Here is a 17896-nt window from a genome sequence, read left to right as displayed (position 1 = left end):
ATCTCCTTGAATTTTCCCAATGAAATCTTAGACATACAGTCCCCTGGCCCCTCCCGCCTCCCCTGCTGCCCCCAGTAAACAGATCTCCCTGCCCTCATGGGTGTCTCAGCAGCCTCTCTGGCCCTACCTTCATCCTCTCACTGGTAGAGAAAGGCCTGGCATCCATCTCTGCACTGAGCACTGCTCACTTCCCCTTAAAGCAGCAGTTACTAGAGAGCCTTGCCACTTCCTCACCGTGGTGTCCCGAGAGGCCCTCTCTGGGCTGTCTCCTCTCCTACAGACAAGTCCACGTAAAATGGACTGAGTCCGATAGCTGTGATCCTTCACCCACTGGCTGGCTGCTGCTTCTTGTCCCTCTTCCTTTCCTACAGCACCAGCCGGCCGCGGGCCATGGCCATCCTTGGAACAGAGGGTCGGAGCTCCTTCTCCTGCCCCAAAAGCAAGACTGATGGGAGCCCCAAGGTAACATGTCATTACGTACCTTCCCCGATAGTGAAATCAGTGATGTCCCAGATACCAGTGTCACTAAGCCTGAATTATTTTCCCGAGGCCCGAGGTCAGTGACCCTGGGTGATGACTAAGGTTGTTGATCCCAGCCTGACACCATTAAAGTCACCCGCCCCAGAGACTTCCTCCCTGCTGATCTGCAGCCGGTGAACCTCCAGCTCTTGCCCCTGAAGCCGTCTTTTTTTCTTTCTTCAGAGCACTGGGTCTCCGGTCACCACCTACCACCTACAGCGGGCACTGCCCGGAGGCATCATCCTCATGGAGCTGGCTTTCCAGGTGAGCAGGGGGAGCACTGAGTGAGGAGAGCCAGACCCACCTGTCTCTTACCCTCCTGACCTCACCTTCACCCTCTCTCCAGGGCTGTTACTTCTGTGTCAAACAGTTTGCCCTAGAGTGTTCCCGAATCCCCATGGGGCAAGCCGTCAATTCTCAGGTATGTGGTGTGGGGGGAATATGGGGTCTCAGGTATGGTCCATGCATCCCTGGTATGCTGTGGCCAATAAGAATAATGCCGGGGCAGTCTGGCTGAGGGGTGATCTGGTGCTGTGGGCTGGCTAGGTCAGTGGTCCTTCTGGTGACTGGACCATCGACCAGTGTCACTCTGCAGGTGGTCCAGAGTTGTCTTCAGCTGTAACAAGAGGGCAGAAGGCAGTCCAGCACAGTGGCTGAGCTAGCTGTGGTGTTTGGGCACTGACAGCCTGGCACTGTGTCAATCCATAACCATAGATGGTTAGTGCAGACATTTGAGCAGAGTGGCTAATCTGACACATGGGTAGGTCGGTGCCATGGGCAGTCCTGGCCTAATCTAGAGCTGGCAATAGCCTTTGCATCGCGTAGAGTCACTAACACTTAGAATGTGGGCTAGAGTTCCCACCCACACAGCATACCCGCCAGTTATTCAGGCCTGTCTGTCTGCCTCAAAGCAGGGCCTGAGGGCCAAGCATCAGGAGTGCTCAGTGAGTGAGAGGTTCAGTGAGGTCAGGGCCCTGAAGCCCTCAGTACTTCCATGATTCAGCTTCGTCAGGGTGCCCCATGTCATGCGAAGGCCCAGGCCTTCCTCATGCCTCCCATTTAGTTTCCGAGAGATCAGGATCTCCCTGGGTCCAGTCTGTCGCCTTCCAGCACAGACAACACAGATTCCTCTCCTGTCTGGATAGCTCCTATCAGCCCATAGATGATTGCCTTTGACTTGCTGTGGATACCAGTCCAGTCATCACAGGATAATGTGATCCAGGAAAGCTTGGTGACTGTGCAGGAACCTCCTGGAGCCTGTGTGCTCACAAGGGAGCTGTGGGCCGCAGGGATTTTCACACTGGGCTGTTGTATTAATGGGAAGGACCCCCCCCCCCCCCCCACCTATTACTCTCAAGCTTTCTGAAGTCCTGGCTTCCCTGCTCCCTGGTCTCTATCCAGCTTGGCTCTCTGCCTCTACACATCTAATCGCTAACCCTACTTGGGTTTCTAAATTGCTTTATTATTGTTATTGTTTAAGTGCTTAGTATATATACTAAAATGGAGTTTTATTTCTCTGGTACAGATCAGGAAACTGAGGCTCATGGACGTTCATTAATTTGCCCCAGGTACAGAGCTAGTTGGGGGCAGTACTGACTCTGAGGCTCCTCCCTGGCTGTGGAAGTTGTTCACACTGCCTCTAGCTTTAGGGAGACCTTTACTTCATCTCCATGGTAGACAGGAAACTGAAGCAGATCATGTGACTTACCCAGCATCGTGCAGCTACTCTGACTCCTAGGCTATTGCTTCTTCTACAGTCATTTCTCCTTTCCTATTAACTCCTATGCCCAGGGCCCCCAAGGAAGTGCTCATGTAGATCCTGCCATTCCGGCACCATTGATCCAATTGTTAACACTTTCACTAATGGTGATTTCCACCAAGAGAAGCTCAGCTCAGTCTCTCTACCACCCTTCATTCACTCATTCACAGGTCAGTTAGAGGAGGCCCACCCTGGCCTAGTCATGGCAGGATGTCCTAGGCCAGTGATGGCGAACCTTTTGAGCTTGGCGTGTCAGCATTTTGAAAAACCCTAACTTAACTCTGGTGCCATGTCACATATAGAAATTTTTTGATATTTGCAACCATAATAAAACAAAGACTTATATTTTTTTATTTATTTTATATATTTAAATGCCATTTAACAAAGAAAAATCAACCAAAAAAAATGAGTTCGCGTGTCACCTCTGACACGCGTGTCATAGGTTCGCCATCACTGTCCTAGACAAAGCTTTATCCAAGAGAAGTTAGCCAGGTTTGAGGACCAGGGAGGGCAGCATCCAGGCAGAGAACAGCAGCAGGTACAAAAGTGTAGAGAGAATGTGATGTACTTGGGAAGAATGAGTATTTTGATGGGAAAATCAAGCTGGAGAGATGGGAAGGGGACAACAAAAACTTTCGAATAGTAAATAATTACACACCTGGCCTACCCTGACCACCTTGTTTAAAATGGCAACTACTTTACTTCTTGATTTTCCATAACACCATCTTCTAACCTACTGTGTACTCATTTTCTCTGTCTAGTGTTTATTGTATTATCTCCCCCCCCCCCTACTCAAATGTAAGCTTCCTGAGGGCTTGGGTTTGTTGGCCAATGTATCCCCAGCACCTAGAATGGTACCAGGTAGGCACTCAGCAAGTATTTGTTGCATCACTGAATCTATGCCAGACTTTAGCAGACTCTGGGCTTTAGAATAAAAAGTCCCATCTCTCAAAAGGGTCAGTTTCATGTCCACAGGGTTACAATACGGTATAAAAGAGAATAAAATGAGGAGGGCATCCCTGAGCTGTTCGGGCAATAGGGTGAGTCCTGAGCTGTCTTCTCCCATGGAAGAGGAGGAAATGGGAATGTGCTGGGCAGCCTGTGCTACCATTTCCTAACCCAGCCCGTGCCTCCCCAGCTGTCCATGCTGTTCACCGAGGAGTGCGACAAGGTGCGGGACCTGATGCACGTGCACTCGTTCAGCTATGACTTCCACCTGCGCCTCGTGCACCAGCACGTGCTGGGCGCCCACCTGGTGCTGCGGCACGGCTACCACCTCACCACCTTCCTGAGGCACTTCCTGGCCCACCACCCTGATGGGCCCCACTTTGGTCGCAATCACATTTACCAAGGTTGGTTGATGCCCAAGGGCAAGCCAGTGAAGCTGAAAAAGAACAGGCCACAAAGGTGTGGGCCGACGGGATCACTTCCTAGGGCCAGACTTCGACTTTCTATCCCATGTTGTTAGTTGCCTCATATCGCTTGGACCCTGCCCCCACGTCTCTGTCTTAACTTCGTCACAGTCTGTTTCATATCAAAGTTTAGATCCTATGTTGTATACCCTGCCCTGCCTGTCCTGAGCCACTCTGTCCCATCTTGATGTTCTACAGGACCTTAGGAGCTCCCCAGAAACGCAGGGCCAGCCTGCTTGTCAATCAGAGCCTTAGGACCTCCTAATCCCCCAGCCCATCCGATCAGTGTGTCTATCCCAGGCTCACTGTCTCCTGTAACTTGCCCCTTAGGGACCCTGGAGCTCCCCACACCGCTCATTGCTGCCCACCAGCTGTACAACTACGTGGCTGACCATGCCAGCTCCTACCACATGAAGCCACTGCGGATGGCTCGGCCAGGGGGCCCAGAACATAATGAATACGCCCTGGTGTCAGCATGGCACAGGTATGGAGGAGAGGGGACACCAGCACGTTCTCTGGTGGAGCTGCGGTCAGGACCATCCTTACAGTTGGGAGACCTGTGTTTTCTTGGGCAGAAGGGGTGAGGTTGACTTCATTAGGACCTCAGGCTGACATCTCATCCCCACTGCACAGCTCCGGCTCCTACCTGGACTCTGAGGGGCTTCGTCATCAGGATGACTTTGATGTGTCTCTGCTTGTCTGTCACTGTGCTGCACCCTTTGAGGAGCAAGGAGAGGCTGAGCGGCATATTCTGCGGTCAGCAGATCCCCTACCTTGAATGTGCCCATTGTCCAGCCTGCCCCCTGCCCTTTCCCTGTTTCCTGCTGTAACCGCCACTCTGGCCCCTTCCCCATTCCAGGCTGAAGTTCTTCGTGGTGCTCACCAGCCAACGAGAGCTCTTTCCCAGACTAACTGCTGACATGCGCAGGTTCCGGAAGCCACCCAGACTTCCCCCTGAGCCAGAGGCTCCTGGGAGCTCCGCTGGTAGCCCTAGGGAGGCCTCAGGGGTTGGTCCGGTGCCTGGCCCAGCTCCTCTGTTCCCTCCGCTGGCTACAGAGGTGGGCGTGGCACGGGCACAACTGGCTCAGCTGGTACGGCTAGCTGGAGGGCACTGCCGCAGGGACACCCTCTGGAAGCGCCTCTTCTTGCTGGAGCCACCAGGGCCTGATCGGCTGCGGCTAGGGGGGCGCTTGGCCCTGGCTGAGCTGGAGGAGCTCCTAGAGGCGGTCCATGCCAAATCCATTGCGGACATTGACCCCCAGCTGGTAAGGAACTGTGGGTTCCAGAGGGGCTGGGATGGACGTTAGGAATTCCATGGGCAGCCAGGGTGGAGGGTGCAGGGTGGCTCTGGGACAGTAGGTCCAGGCCTGTGGACCTCCCCCAGGACTGCTTCCTGTCCATGACGGTCTCCTGGTACCAGAGCCTGATCAAGGTTCTCCTGAGCCGCTTTCCCCAGAGCTGCCGCCACTTCCAGAGCCCAGACTTGGGAACGCAGTACCTGGTGAGTCTCCTTGACCCGCCTCAAAAACAAACCGTCCTTGGCTAGAGATCCTCAGGGCCAAGTTCTGGAACCTTATCGGTGGTTGGTCTTAGAGGCTGCAGTCCCAGAAAGGACCTCTTGGGCTTTAAGCCGTCTTATTCTCCCCAAAGTGGGGCCCTCACACCAGCAGCACCAGCAACACCTGGGAGCTTGCCAAAATGCACTCGGGACCCACTTCAGACCCCTGACTGAGAATCCGCCTCTCAGCCAGATCCCCAGGGAACTGTGTGCACTGAAGCTGAGAGCACTGCCAGGGAGGCCAGGGAGAGAGGAGCTGTGGTGATAGGCGCACATACAGGGGGAGTAAAAGGTTAGAGATGAGCCAATGAGAGCAGTGGTCCAGGAAAGGACACTTAAGACTTCACAAGAAAAAGTAGGAGTTGGTTCGTGGTGATGGGTCCTGCAACCTGGTACCTGTGGGGAAGATTAGTTTCAAGGTGTTCTGAAGGGACATCGGGATTGGCACTCAGGAGAGAGATCTGGGCAGCATCTGTATGGACAGGGTCCCTGCAGCCCTGAGAGTGGAAGAGATTGCCCAGGGACCGACAGACAGGAGGGGACAGTCCAGGGCAGTCAGAGAGATAAAACCTGGGATAGCACAGGAGGCAAGGAGGGGCCTGTCAAGGGTAGAGAACTCCCCGTGGTGGTTGGGCTGCGGTGCCAGCTCTGTGCAGCGCCTCCAGATAGATGACTTCAGGATCCTCCCAGTCAAGCCCCCTCCCCCTCACTCTGATGAGGCTAGACAGGCTGACCAGGGCCAGTGAGGATGAGGACTGAGATTGCGTTGAAGGTGAGGTTCTAGGTGACGGTGGAGTGAGTGCAGGTGGGTTCGGGTGTGGTGATGGAAGCAGCCCTTCTTCAGACTGGTCCCCCTACGTCCAGGAGGCCCTCAGGAGGGTCTGTGCTCCCTCAGGTGAGACAAACCTCCCTCCCCATCTCATTTTGTCTTCTGCTGCAGGTTGTGTTAAATCAGAAGTTCACTGACTGTTTTGTGCTAGTGTTTCTGGATTCCCACTTGGGAAAGACGGTGAGAACAGGGGGTGTGGGACTCTGTGTCAGCCTGGTGGGAAGCTGTACCCCAAATACTGCACCCGAGCCTGCTGAGGTTGGGATGCCTACCTGCCCTTCTCTCACCAGTGGACCCCCACTGTGTTCCCCAGTCTCTGACAGTGGTTTTCCGAGAGCCCTTCCCAGTACAGCCCCAGGACAGCGAGAGCCCCCCTGCCCAGCTGGTCTCGACCTACCATCACCTTGAGTCTGTCATCAACACAGCCTGTTTCACCCTCTGGACCCGTCTCCTCTGAGGAATGGACCGCTGAATGTCACTGTTCCTCAAATCATGATCTATAAGATTACCCACTTGAAGCAGGACTGACCAGCCCTGTGTGCCCCAGCACAAGCCTGGACACTGAGGGACACCAACAGCTTTGTGCATCTCTCTGCGGGGTCTGCAGCCCCAGCCTGGCAGCAGGGACTACCCTCCCTAAACACTCACAGGGCTCTAGCAGGTCAGGTCACCTCCCTGAGGTTCTCATCTCTCAGGCTCCTTCCTGCTCACCTGGTGGAGTCCAGGAATTCTTCACCAGGTGGCAAGCGCTCACCTGAGGGCTCCTCTGCCTGAATCCTCCAAGTCACCCACCTCCCACCTTGAGCTCTCTGGTCCTCGCTACCCACTGAGACATCACTGATGGACATTGCCATTGAGATAAGACACCTGGGCTCCAATCCCAGCTCTGTCTTTGAAGCACTTGAGCCTGAGCAAGTCCCTTTGCTTCCGACCCCTGGGGTCTCAAATGTACGTGAGGAGGTGGACTCAAAGCTCTCCCTTCTCCACAGCAACAGTGCAGACTGGAGGACTCAGACGTGAGCTGTGTCCCTTCCCAGCAGGAGGGAAGCGATCAGAGAAAGCGAAGGGTTAGACACTGTGTGTCCCAATAACATACATGTATGAAAACGTTCAGCAAGTTGTCTTTAATTCCAGAGGATACTCAGGATGCTCAATTCACTGTCCCAGAGAGGCAAGTGGGTGGACTGCAGGACCTCACTGGCCAGCCTGTGAGCGGCCCCGCCTATCCCAGTAGGAACGTAGCCAACTCAAGCCCTCCACTGTGTCTCCTGAGGGGAGAGTGGGGCAGCAGCATCTCAACCCATGAGGAGGAAAACAGCTCCTGTCCAATACCTGTCCCCCAGTTCTCCCGTTCCCAGGGCCAAGCCTGGAGCCTCAGCCCGCCCCTCACCTTGAGGCTGGTACTCGCAGCCTACAAAGCCGTTGTAGCCTTCGTCTTCCAGCAGTTGGAATAGATAGGAGAAGTTCAGCTCTCCAGGGCTGCCAGGGTCCCCCCGGCCCGGGACCTGTGCCACCTGCACATGCCCTGGGGACAGACATGGGCAGATGTGAGGCTCAGGCCTGAAGGACAGGTGTGTGTGTGGGGGGGGGGGGGCAGATTGGAAGAGTGGGAGAACAAAGGAGGCAGCACAGCAGATGAGGAAGGAGCAAAGAGAGGGACCCTCTCACCAACGATGGGCAGGAACTCGCGGATGTTTCCTGTCAGATTCCCATCCATGATCTGCCAGTGGAATATGTCCTGGGCAGAGATTACTACAGTCAGACGACTGCCTCAGGCCCCACCATGCTTCCCAGTTGGAGAGCTGAGAAGTCTCCTTTTCTTCAGGGCCAATTTTTAACGGGAGGTCGGAACTTCCAATATTTGATCAAATTCCGACCCCTTGATTTAAACGGGGGGGGGGGGGGGGGTGACACTCAAGGAGGGCACAAGAATCAAAGGGACAGGAGGCAGCACAGGGCGGGGGTCCTACCCTGCTGGGGCGAATCCAGGAAGTACTGGGGGTCGGTGATGCGGGTGTTGATGGGCTCCAGCAGTCCCACGAGTTTCTCCTAGCACCATGTCGGATCTGTGAATAGAGCTCTTCCCCCCAGGTTTGGCCTCTATCTTTGTCACTGACCAAGCCCCTCACCAGTCCCTCTCACCTCGGCCAGTGCCCAGCCTTATGCTGGGCTGCTCTCTGCACTGTGCACCCCCCTCCCTGCACTCGGACACGTTCGTGTAAGTATGTGCGTCTGTTTTCACTGTCATCTCACCCGAGCCAAAACCCCGGCTGCGTGCCTCAGGTTCTCCAGAAAAACTGTCTCCATTTCACCCCTGACTGCTGCTCGGTCAGCACCCCGGGGTACTCGGCCGGCCATCAGGTGAATCCTGTGGGGAAAATGGGACCGGAAGGGGCTGTGGAGTCCACCCCAGAGCAGGGCCTTTGCTCCCTCAGCTCCTCTTCCAGCTGCCCTCCTCCCATCCCCCAAAGGCCTCTGGTCCATACCACTTGGCCCTGATGCTCAGGCCTCAGACACACCTGTGTCGGCTTTGGCCACGCCTTTTCCCACAATCCTGAGGGTCAATCCTCCTGCCTCAGAGTCCAGTTCCTCACTTAGCCCCTCCTGTGCTTTCAACCTCCTTTCCAGTGGCCCTTCTCGGCCTTGAAACATGCTGAAGTCTCCCTTTTTAGACATTTTGACCCAAACCCTTCTTGAGAATTCCATGCTGCTTTATCTCTATTTCCTGAATGTTTCTTAGCTTCTTCTCGTCTGATTTCTGACCCCACCCCACCCCTACCAATAGCGACCCCTTACTGCCAGTTCCTTCTCAGCCTATTTAGACCCGCAGGATTTGACATTTGATCAGCCCCACTTAGAGCCTTCCACCTCCCATCACCACCTGATCTTCCTCAGCCACATCCAGCCTCTTGAACTTTGCTGAACACACCAGGCCGCCTCTTGCCTCTGGCCACAGCATCCCTGCCTGGAATGCTCCTACATCAAGCAAATGCCCACTCCTTAGGACCCAGTTCAACATCACACCTGCAGGAAGCTTCCTCTAATCCCAGACGGGTGCCTACTCTGCTCCCACTGCCTCCGCCTCCGTGCATTGACCTGTTCTCAAATGTATCTCTCCTCCGTGTGCTGTTTACTTTGCTATCTCCCAGGTCGGACTGAGCTCTAGCATGGGATCCCAGCAGGGGAGAGCATGAAAGAGTTGCCAACTGAGATGACACACAACAAATATGAAAGGCATTTACAAGCACTAGGACTGCAGGAGTGTAGAAGCGCCAGCGCGCTCAGACTTCTGAGCCTCTCTCACAACCTGGCGTCCTCATCCCCCACCCCCAAACACGTGCGGTAGGGTCTTGGGTCTTAGAAGGGGAAGAGGAAAGGGCAGGATACCTGGGACAGCCCAGAGCCTTAGCGTACAGCACCGCCTGCTCCAGCCCCTCGCGGAAGGCCGCCTGCCTCCCGGGAACGGCCCCCAGCCCCATTTCCCCCTTCTCTCGGTCCCCTGCAGAGAGAACGGACCTCAGCGCCCGGCTCAGGCGCCCGGCCCCCACCTCCCGGGCCCGGGCCCCAGGGCGCACCCGGAGGCGTGTTGATCAGCACCAGCTGCAGCCCCGCTTCTTGCGCCGCGCGCGCCAGCGCCTCCGGCGGCTCCGTGTACGGCCAGGCGACCTCGGCGGCCTCAAAGCCCGAGCTGCCCGCTGCCCGCAAACGTGCGGGGAGGCCGGGGAGCTCGGGGAAGAGCCAGGACACATTGGCCGAGAAGCGCAGCGGAGCCATGACCGGCTGGGAGCGCGGGGCAGAGTCCGCGGGGCCGGAAGGCGGAAGCGCGTGGGGCGCTGGCGAGGGCGCGTCCGGAGCTCGCGGAGGTGCACTGCCCCGGCCGACCGACAGGGGGCGCGCTGGAGCCGCGAGTCAGGGTCGTGAGCTCTGTGGGCAGTTTTTGGTAAGAAAGCAATGTGTTGTAAAAACCGTGGACAGTACAGAAAAGTGAAATATTTCAAAATAGGAGAAAGGGAAGCGCAGGGAGAGGAGAGAGGGCCGAGCGAGGGCAGCGCGGCCAGGAGGCAGGCAGAGAGAAGGTGGGGTGCCCAGTGGCCCTTTGAGGTTGCAGTGGCAAGTAAGAAGCCAGCCAGCCTCCAAGGCCATTAAAATGAAGGAATGAGACTTTAGCGAACACTTACTAGTAAGTATTTTTCCTCATTGTAAAAATGGCACCTGTTCATTACAGAACATTTGAAAGCTTATAACCAAGTAAGAACATTTAAACCACCAGTTATCACACCAATCACCCATTAACTTTCCCTTACAGATTAAAAAAATTAAAGTGCAGTTTTTTCTTAGAAAATTTTGATCATACTTTACATGTGGTTTTATAGTCTGCTTTTCATTTAATATTATTATTATTTTAAATCTTCACCGGAGAAGTAAGGATATTTTTCCCATTGAATTTCAGAGAGATTGGAAGTGAGGGGGGAGTGGGAGACGGAGACAGGAGAAAAACATCAATGTGAGGGAGACACATCAATTGGTTGCCTCCCACACGTGCCCCAACTGGGAGCAGGGATCAAACTTGCAACCCAGTTATGTGCCCTTAACTGGGAATCAAACTGGGACCCTTCCAGGTGCAGGCCGAGGCTCTAACCACTGAGAATGCTGGCCAGCGTGTCATTTAATATTATTTTGTGAGCATTTGTCATGCCATAAAATAAAATTCATCTTAGTAAATTTGAAGAACTAATTGGCTTTATTAAACAATTCATGGATCAGGCAACATCTCATCTAGCAAGGAGAGACCCACAGGAGTGACACAAGATGAAAGACTTTTTTAGAAAGGAGGGTGGGGCAAGGAAGTGTTGACCCTGAGAAAAATATACTTGCCAAAAAGGACTCATCGTAATTGGGCTCAAATTCATAACCAGAGTCTAGTAGTCACTGTTTCTACTGCATTTCAGGGAAAACCACACACCCCACTGCCAAGCATTGGTTGACTCTCAGCTGAGTCAACCCCTATAAAAGAGCTTCTAGGATCAAACTCAACCAATAGAACTGAGATTTCCCCCATCCAATCTTCACTAACCAATTAGAGGGGCTCCATTCCATCCAATCAAGACAGTACTCTTGGGACCAATCAAACTGTGATGATTTGGAGTCCTCATTTTCATGAGAAGAACCAATCCCGGACTGAGGTGGGAACTCTTCTCTTTATAAGCCAGCTTCCCCCTGTCTCCATTGAGCGCACTACCAGTTTCCACTGAAGACTACGCCTTCCCCTGCTGAAATGCAACCCAGGATTGTAACACCAAGGCAGGCTCGCAGTCATGCTGTTTCATGACTGAGCTGTCACCGAGTTCTTTCACAATTGAGCTGTTTTCATTGAATAAAGCCTCTCCCTTCACCACACCCCAAATTGGAAACCCCTGTTGGCATTAATGACAACCTTCTGTTGACAAAAGTCATTAGCAGAAGAAAAATGAAAGTTTATTGGAGGAAAGTACAAGTTCAGGGTAACCATGAATTATTGGCTGAGTTGTAGTGTTTTCCATTGGCTGGGTTTGTTGCTGGGCGAGAAGAAAATCTTCCTCCTTCGTGGGTGGTAGATACAGCTTCCTCTTGGAGACACAGGTATGTCTTTTCCTGTTTGGGATAATTGATGAGGAGTGGTAGTGGGTGAGAGCCTCCTCTCCACACAAGTTTTAGCTGAGGTTTCCTTCATTTTCATGCCTGTGTTCTTCAATGGTCTTCAAAAGCATTGCATTAGCTGCTCATTGTTCCACGCCCAGACAGCCCGGAATTTATCATACTACTCTGTTGATGAACATTAGGGTTTTTCGATGTGTGTGTGCACACTGTAAAAGCACTTTAATGCATCTCTCAGTCCCATCTCTGAATTGTTTTCTTGGGTTCCTTGTGTACAGATGCTCATTACAGTGTTTGCCTGCCCAAAGTACTTTACAGTTCTGTGCACATAAAGTTGTTTAGGTCAACAAGGAACCACATATATGACAGTGGTCCCATCCTATATAATAAAAGGCTACTATGCAAATTGACCGAATGGCTGAACAACCGGTCGCTATGACATGCGCTGACCACCAGGGGTCGCGTGCGGAACATGGTGGGCATTGGCAATGGGCGGCAGAGCATGGAACATGCAGGTGGCAGTCGCGGTGGGATGGTGGAGCAGGTGAGCAGGGGTGCCAGACCAAGGCGGGGCGCAGGTCACTGTCATCTGTGAGCCTCTGGTGGTTACTGAAAATTCTTTGCTCCTGCGTGCCACAGTCCTGCCCAGTGCTCACACCTGCTGCTGGTGCTGGCCCCAATCGCTCTGTGCAGTCAGTGGGTAAGATCAGGGCCAGTGCCGTCAGCACTTGGGACCAGGGCCAGCAGTGGGAGCAGGGCTGCCAGCAGACAGGGGACAGAGTGCTGCCACGTGAGGGTCTGGGCAGAGGCACAGAGGATGGGCCAAGACCCACCCTTGTGCCCATGCAGCCTCACGGCCCACAGTTCCTTTCAAGGTGCATGAATTCGTGCACTGGGCCCCTAGTAAGAGTATAATGGACTATAGGCAAAAAGTTAGTTTGTGATGTTGAAAGAAAGTGCTGGACCCAACTATAATGTTGAAGTTACTACTAGCTCTCTGTGATATGAGGAGGATCAGCATGCTGTCCACCCACCATGTGCCTTCCTGATGCTGGGGCAGGCAGTTGGCAAGGGAGTAAGTAGGGAGGGCTAAGGAGGAGGGGGAGCTGGGAGCCTGCAGCCCATCCACACTTGTTCACACCATCCCTGCACTCACACACACAAACACTTGTGTGCACAAACTCCCCTCCCTCCATTTCTCTTTCTCTCTCCTTCCTCCCAGTATGAGTCCTTTTCGCCCTGCCTCTACTCTCCCTCTCTGATTGGGCAGATTCCTAAGGTTGGAATTACATGGTCAAAAAATAGTAATACGTTTAAATTCTTCATGGCTGAGCTAAATTGCATTTCAAAAATGCTGTACATTTATTCCCCAACAATACATGAGTAGAAATCATCTTGTCTATTTTCTGTGCTAGCTTTGACAGAAGGAAGCTCAAAGTGCAACATTAGGAACACCCAACACCCAGCCTCCAAACCAAGGCAGGCCCAGGCTGATCTCAAAGTGGTTGGCAGTTTCCATTTCAGTTCTGCCTGTAAGAACAGGCTGCCACCAGCTATTACAGATCACCTGACTTCTTGCCCGTTTGCAGCTGGCATTATACTTGGCACTTTGACTTGTCCTGGAACATGTTTCTTGGGTGTGGTCCAATCAGGATGTGACCTCACCGAGCCTAACAATTTAATCAATCCGAACTTCAGCACGTTTACAATCCAATGTTGACCAAACAGAGGAACATCTAAAGGAAGTAATTTCTTTATTAATCCTTCACTGTAAATCTCTGAGCATGAAAATTCTAAGACTTTAGAAAAGCACCATCATCTGCTGGGGTTTGTAACAGGAACAAAATTTGTCCCATTCTCAGTGGTCCACTCCTTCTTTACTGTATACCCTTTAGGGCAGCAGAGATGGTATCTGAACTAGATAGGCATGACTCACTTTCCCCCTTAATTCCCTTAAAAACATTTTCACTTAATATACCAAAATAAATACAAAAGGAGAACAATGCACATGAAAATTATTTTCTTTATTCATCGTTTGACTATTTATACCTTATACCACTTTGTAACGTAGGCATTACACTAAATTATTATTACAAATCTTCTTTTAAAAAATATATATTTTATTGATTTTTTTACAGAGAGGAAGGGAGAAAGATAGAGTTAGAAACATCAATGAGAGAGAAACATCAATCAGCCGCCTCCTGCACACCCCCGACTGGGAATGTGCCCGCAACCAAGGTACATGCCCTTGACCAGAATCGAACCTGAGACCCTTCAGTCCACAGGCCGATGCTCTATCCACTGAGCCAAACCAGTCAGGGCTATTATTACAAATCTTGATTCTTTGCAGTTAACTCCTAACCAAAGAATTTGCACAGGTATGACAATTAGTTAAGGTAGCAATAATTTGTAAATAGTTACATGGATAATGGCTAAACTTTGCGTGTACAACTGAGTCTCATTTGATCATTGGATTGCACCTGCCAATGTGGTAAAAAAAAATATTATAACCCAAATGAAAAGGAAATAAAAATCTCAATGAAATTCCATTTTATACCTCCCAGATTGGCAAACATTTAAAAGACAGACAATTTCAAATATTGGGTAAGGTTGGAAACAACTAGAACATTTATTTATTGGAGAGAGGAGTATAAATCACTTCAACCACTTTGGAAAACAATGTACATTGTCTCTTAAAGCTGGACATTCATATGCCCTTGATCAGCAGTTCCTCTCCTCGGTGCATTCCCTGGATACACTTTTGCACAAGTATATCAGGAAATAAGTTCAGTGATGTTCATTGCAGCACTATTTATGTAGCAAAAATATGGAACTAACCCAAACCATATATAGATGACTTGTGGCATAGCCATACATTGTTGTTTATAAAAGTGAAGAGACAGCTGGTGGCTCAAAGGATAAAATTGAGTTTGCTTTGTATTAAAGTAATATACGAAGAGCTTAGTGAAGCTTCGGCCAAATTGAAAATATCGGTGTGAACACATCAAATGGATAAATCTCAGAAGCATAATCTTGAATGAAAGAAGCAAATCACAGAGAAATATATACAGTATGATTCCATTTCTATTCAGTCAAGCAAAGAAAACCAAACAATATTTTGTGTTAGACACATACATCTGTAAAACTATGAAAAAGAGCAGGTGAATAATGGTCACATAATTCAGGATGATGGTGACCTCTGCAGGGGGAGGGATGGGGGTGAACATTGGAAACTTCAAAAGTACTGATCATCCCCTTTCTCTTACACTGGATGGTGTGGTCCTGTATCTTCATTTTATCACTATTTTTTATATCTTCTATTTTATAAATATCATTTTATATCTGTTTCATATTTTATAAAAACAAAATGTAAAACGTCTATATGCATTACTACCACCTGCTAGCACATTTTATCTTAACATCTTTTTTTTAATGCCTTTCGTCTTGAAATATTTATTTATTGATTTCTTTTCAAAAAATATGTTTTTATTGATTTTTAGAGAGAGAGGAAGGGGGAGGGATAGAGAGATAGAAACATCATCAATTGACTGCCTCCTGCACGCCTCCTTCTGAGGATCAAGCCCACAACCCAGGCATGTGCCCTGACCGGAAACTGAACCTCGATCTCTTGGTTCCTGGGTCGATGCTCAACCATTGAGCCACACCAGCCGGGCTTAACATCTTTCTTGTTGTAGTATCATCATAATCTCAAGGTGTTTCTACAGACTCAGCTTATTTGTATTCAACTGTAATTACCACTTTTTAGATTCAACGTGTCACTGCTCAATTTAGTGGTCTTTTATTGCATTACCTGCTCAGAACCTATGGTTGGCAGCCTGTAAAATGTACCAATGATCTCTACCTCCTGGAAATCCCCTCCTCTTGAACCTAGCAACTCATTTCTAATAAATAGAATACAGCAAAAGTGGTACAGTGTCACCTCAGAGATAGTTACAAAAAGGCTGTAGCTCTGGCCTGGGGCGCCCTCTCTCACTCCTTCGATCACTTGCTCTGAGAAAAACCAACTGCCATGTTGTGAGCTGCCTACCCTATTGTCAGACCTGCATGTCAAGGGACTGATGTCTCTGGCCATCAGCCAGCAAGGACCTGAGGCTGCAACAACCATGTGAGTGAGCTTGGAAGCAAGTCTGCTCCTATTGAGCCTCAAGATGATTGTACCCTGGCCAGCACCTTGATTGCAGCCTGTGACAGACTAGGTTTGAGTCAGAGAAAGCTGAGCCACACCCAATTCCTGACCTACAGAAACTCTTGGATAATAAATGTTTGTTGTTTCAAGCCACTGAGTTTTGGGGTAATTTTTAGCAGCAATAGATAACTAATAGAGGATCTCTTTCTTCTTCTGGGTACAGTTCCCTTGTTTGGGGGAACTATGTCACTTTCATTACTTGTTCACCTTAAGGTGTAAGTGAGTGGTGCCATCTCCTTATATGATTCTCTCTTCAAAGACACAATGATTGGTTAATGAGTGGACACCTGACCCATGATGGACCAACCACGGCACCTGTTGTAGACATTGTAGGTTGCCTACCCAACACCTGTTCCCTCCTTTCTCCTTCCTGATAGAACCGTATCTCATGGGGACAGTCAGCCAGAGAGAATAAAGCTCATGTACAAGCGAAGTGGCAAAGAAAACTCAAGGGAGGCATTGTGTTCAGCACTTGGAACCTCTGCAAGGGAACCAACAAGGCTGGCCTTCATTGCTTCATCTTTTTTTTAAAAAAAATAATCCTTTCTATTCTCTTGTTTTGTTTTTAAATATATTTTTATTGATTTCAGAGAGGAAGGAAGAGGGACAGAGAGATAGAAACATCAATGATGAGAGAGAATCATGGATCAGCTGCCTCCTACAAGTCCTCCACTGGGAATCGAGCCCACAACCCGGGCATGTGCCCTTGACCAGAATCGAACCTGGGATCTTTCAGTTCACAGGCCGACGCTCTATCCATTGAGCCAAACCGGCTAGGGCTGCTTCATCTTAACTCTTCCCAAAAACAAGATGGACCAGAACTAACTTGCTATTCCCATCCCAAGATCCAGCATTGTGAACATTCAAGAAACACTTGGTTCTCTTAGTTAAAACACACACACACGCACACACACACGAACAATTTAAAATCTGAACCCTGGACACTGAGGCTATGTATTTATATCATTCATTAATTTATATAATTTCTTATAGCTTGTAGGAATAGGCTAGATGACCCCACAACATCTTAGGGATTTCAGTGTCTAAGAGGGAGTCTTTTTAAAATATATGTATTTTTATTCATTTCAGAGAGGAAGGGAAAGGAAGAGATAGAAACATCAATGATGAGAGAGAATCATTGATCGGCTGCCTCCTGCACACCTCCTACTAGGGATTGAGCCCGCAACCCTGGCATGTGCCCTGATCAGGAATCTAACCATGACCTCCTGGTTCATAGGTCAATGCTCAAACACTGAGCAACACCAGCCAGGATAAAGGGGTCTTTATCTTTCAAAGTCATGAGTTTCTGATGATGTTTTTTTATTTCATCCAATCTTCATTAAGTGCTTTTCTATCTTGCTCTAATACAAGAGCATTTTCCTTTCTATTTCACTTTCTTTTTTGAGCTACCAGTCTTTTTATCATTTCTCTATAGCTTGCTCAAATCAGATTTTATATATCACGTTATATATTTTCACATCCAACCATGTGTTCAGTTGCAGTTGCCTAGATTTAAGAATATCAACATTCAAGTGTCACTCTATTATGTATTTTTTTGAGCCATTGAGCCTGCATTTCTAAGGCTTTGGATTTTAACTCTCCTACTTTACTCAGTTTTACCAGTAATAGTCCATATCGCATGGATTCATGAGAGCTTGTAACTGTGTCAAGAAGAAAACTAAATCTTTGGTTAAATTTTTCTTTCATAGGTTTCTATTGTATTCAAGCATGTCAGAGGAATATCTGCGGTACATCTACATTAGGACTCTATAACTAAAATTTCAGCAATTCAAATAGAATCATCTAACACACAGTGTATTGAATAACGTCATTATACAAAACGGCATTGAATCACTCTACGAAATTTGTGCTTGCGAGAGCGATCATCTATATTCTTGGAAGAATATTATAATATTTTCCCTTCTATGTTATACACCCTTATCTTTAAAAGGAAGTGGAACTTTATCTTCCGTTTCTA

General features: G+C 49.7%; 2 protein-coding genes across 2 annotated transcripts in view; one reads left to right on the top strand and one right to left on the bottom strand.

The window, feature by feature from the left end:
* SZT2 (SZT2, KICSTOR complex subunit) overlaps nucleotides 1–7190 on the top strand; it is a 53541-nt gene extending 46351 nt beyond the window's left edge. Inside the window, 10 exon segments of the mRNA XM_023752811.1 lie at nucleotides 372–462; nucleotides 703–783; nucleotides 866–940; nucleotides 3417–3630; nucleotides 4021–4174; nucleotides 4324–4446; nucleotides 4550–4955; nucleotides 5075–5191; nucleotides 6189–6257; nucleotides 6391–7190. Coding sequence (XP_023608579.1) covers nucleotides 372–462; nucleotides 703–783; nucleotides 866–940; nucleotides 3417–3630; nucleotides 4021–4174; nucleotides 4324–4446; nucleotides 4550–4955; nucleotides 5075–5191; nucleotides 6189–6257; nucleotides 6391–6534 — 1474 coding nt within the window. The 3' untranslated portion in view covers nucleotides 6535–7190.
* On the bottom strand, nucleotides 7187–9986 carry HYI (hydroxypyruvate isomerase (putative)). The gene is made up of 7 exons (XM_014454646.2): nucleotides 9653–9986; nucleotides 9465–9576; nucleotides 8331–8445; nucleotides 8020–8126; nucleotides 7746–7846; nucleotides 7468–7602; nucleotides 7187–7345 (listed from the first exon to the last, which is right to left on the bottom strand). Exons 1-7 carry the CDS (start codon nucleotides 9849–9851, stop codon nucleotides 7272–7274), a joined length of 843 nt encoding a protein of 280 aa, XP_014310132.1. The 5' UTR covers nucleotides 9852–9986; the 3' UTR covers nucleotides 7187–7271.
* Nucleotides 9987–17896: the final 7910 nt, after the last annotated feature.

Source organism: Myotis lucifugus, unplaced genomic scaffold, assembly GCF_000147115.1.
Source record: "Myotis lucifugus unplaced genomic scaffold, Myoluc2.0 scaffold_37, whole genome shotgun sequence".
NCBI lineage: Eukaryota > Metazoa > Chordata > Mammalia > Chiroptera > Vespertilionidae > Myotis > Myotis lucifugus.
Note: the sequence above shows the minus strand (reverse complement) of the source record. Positions and strands in the feature narration are given on the sequence as shown.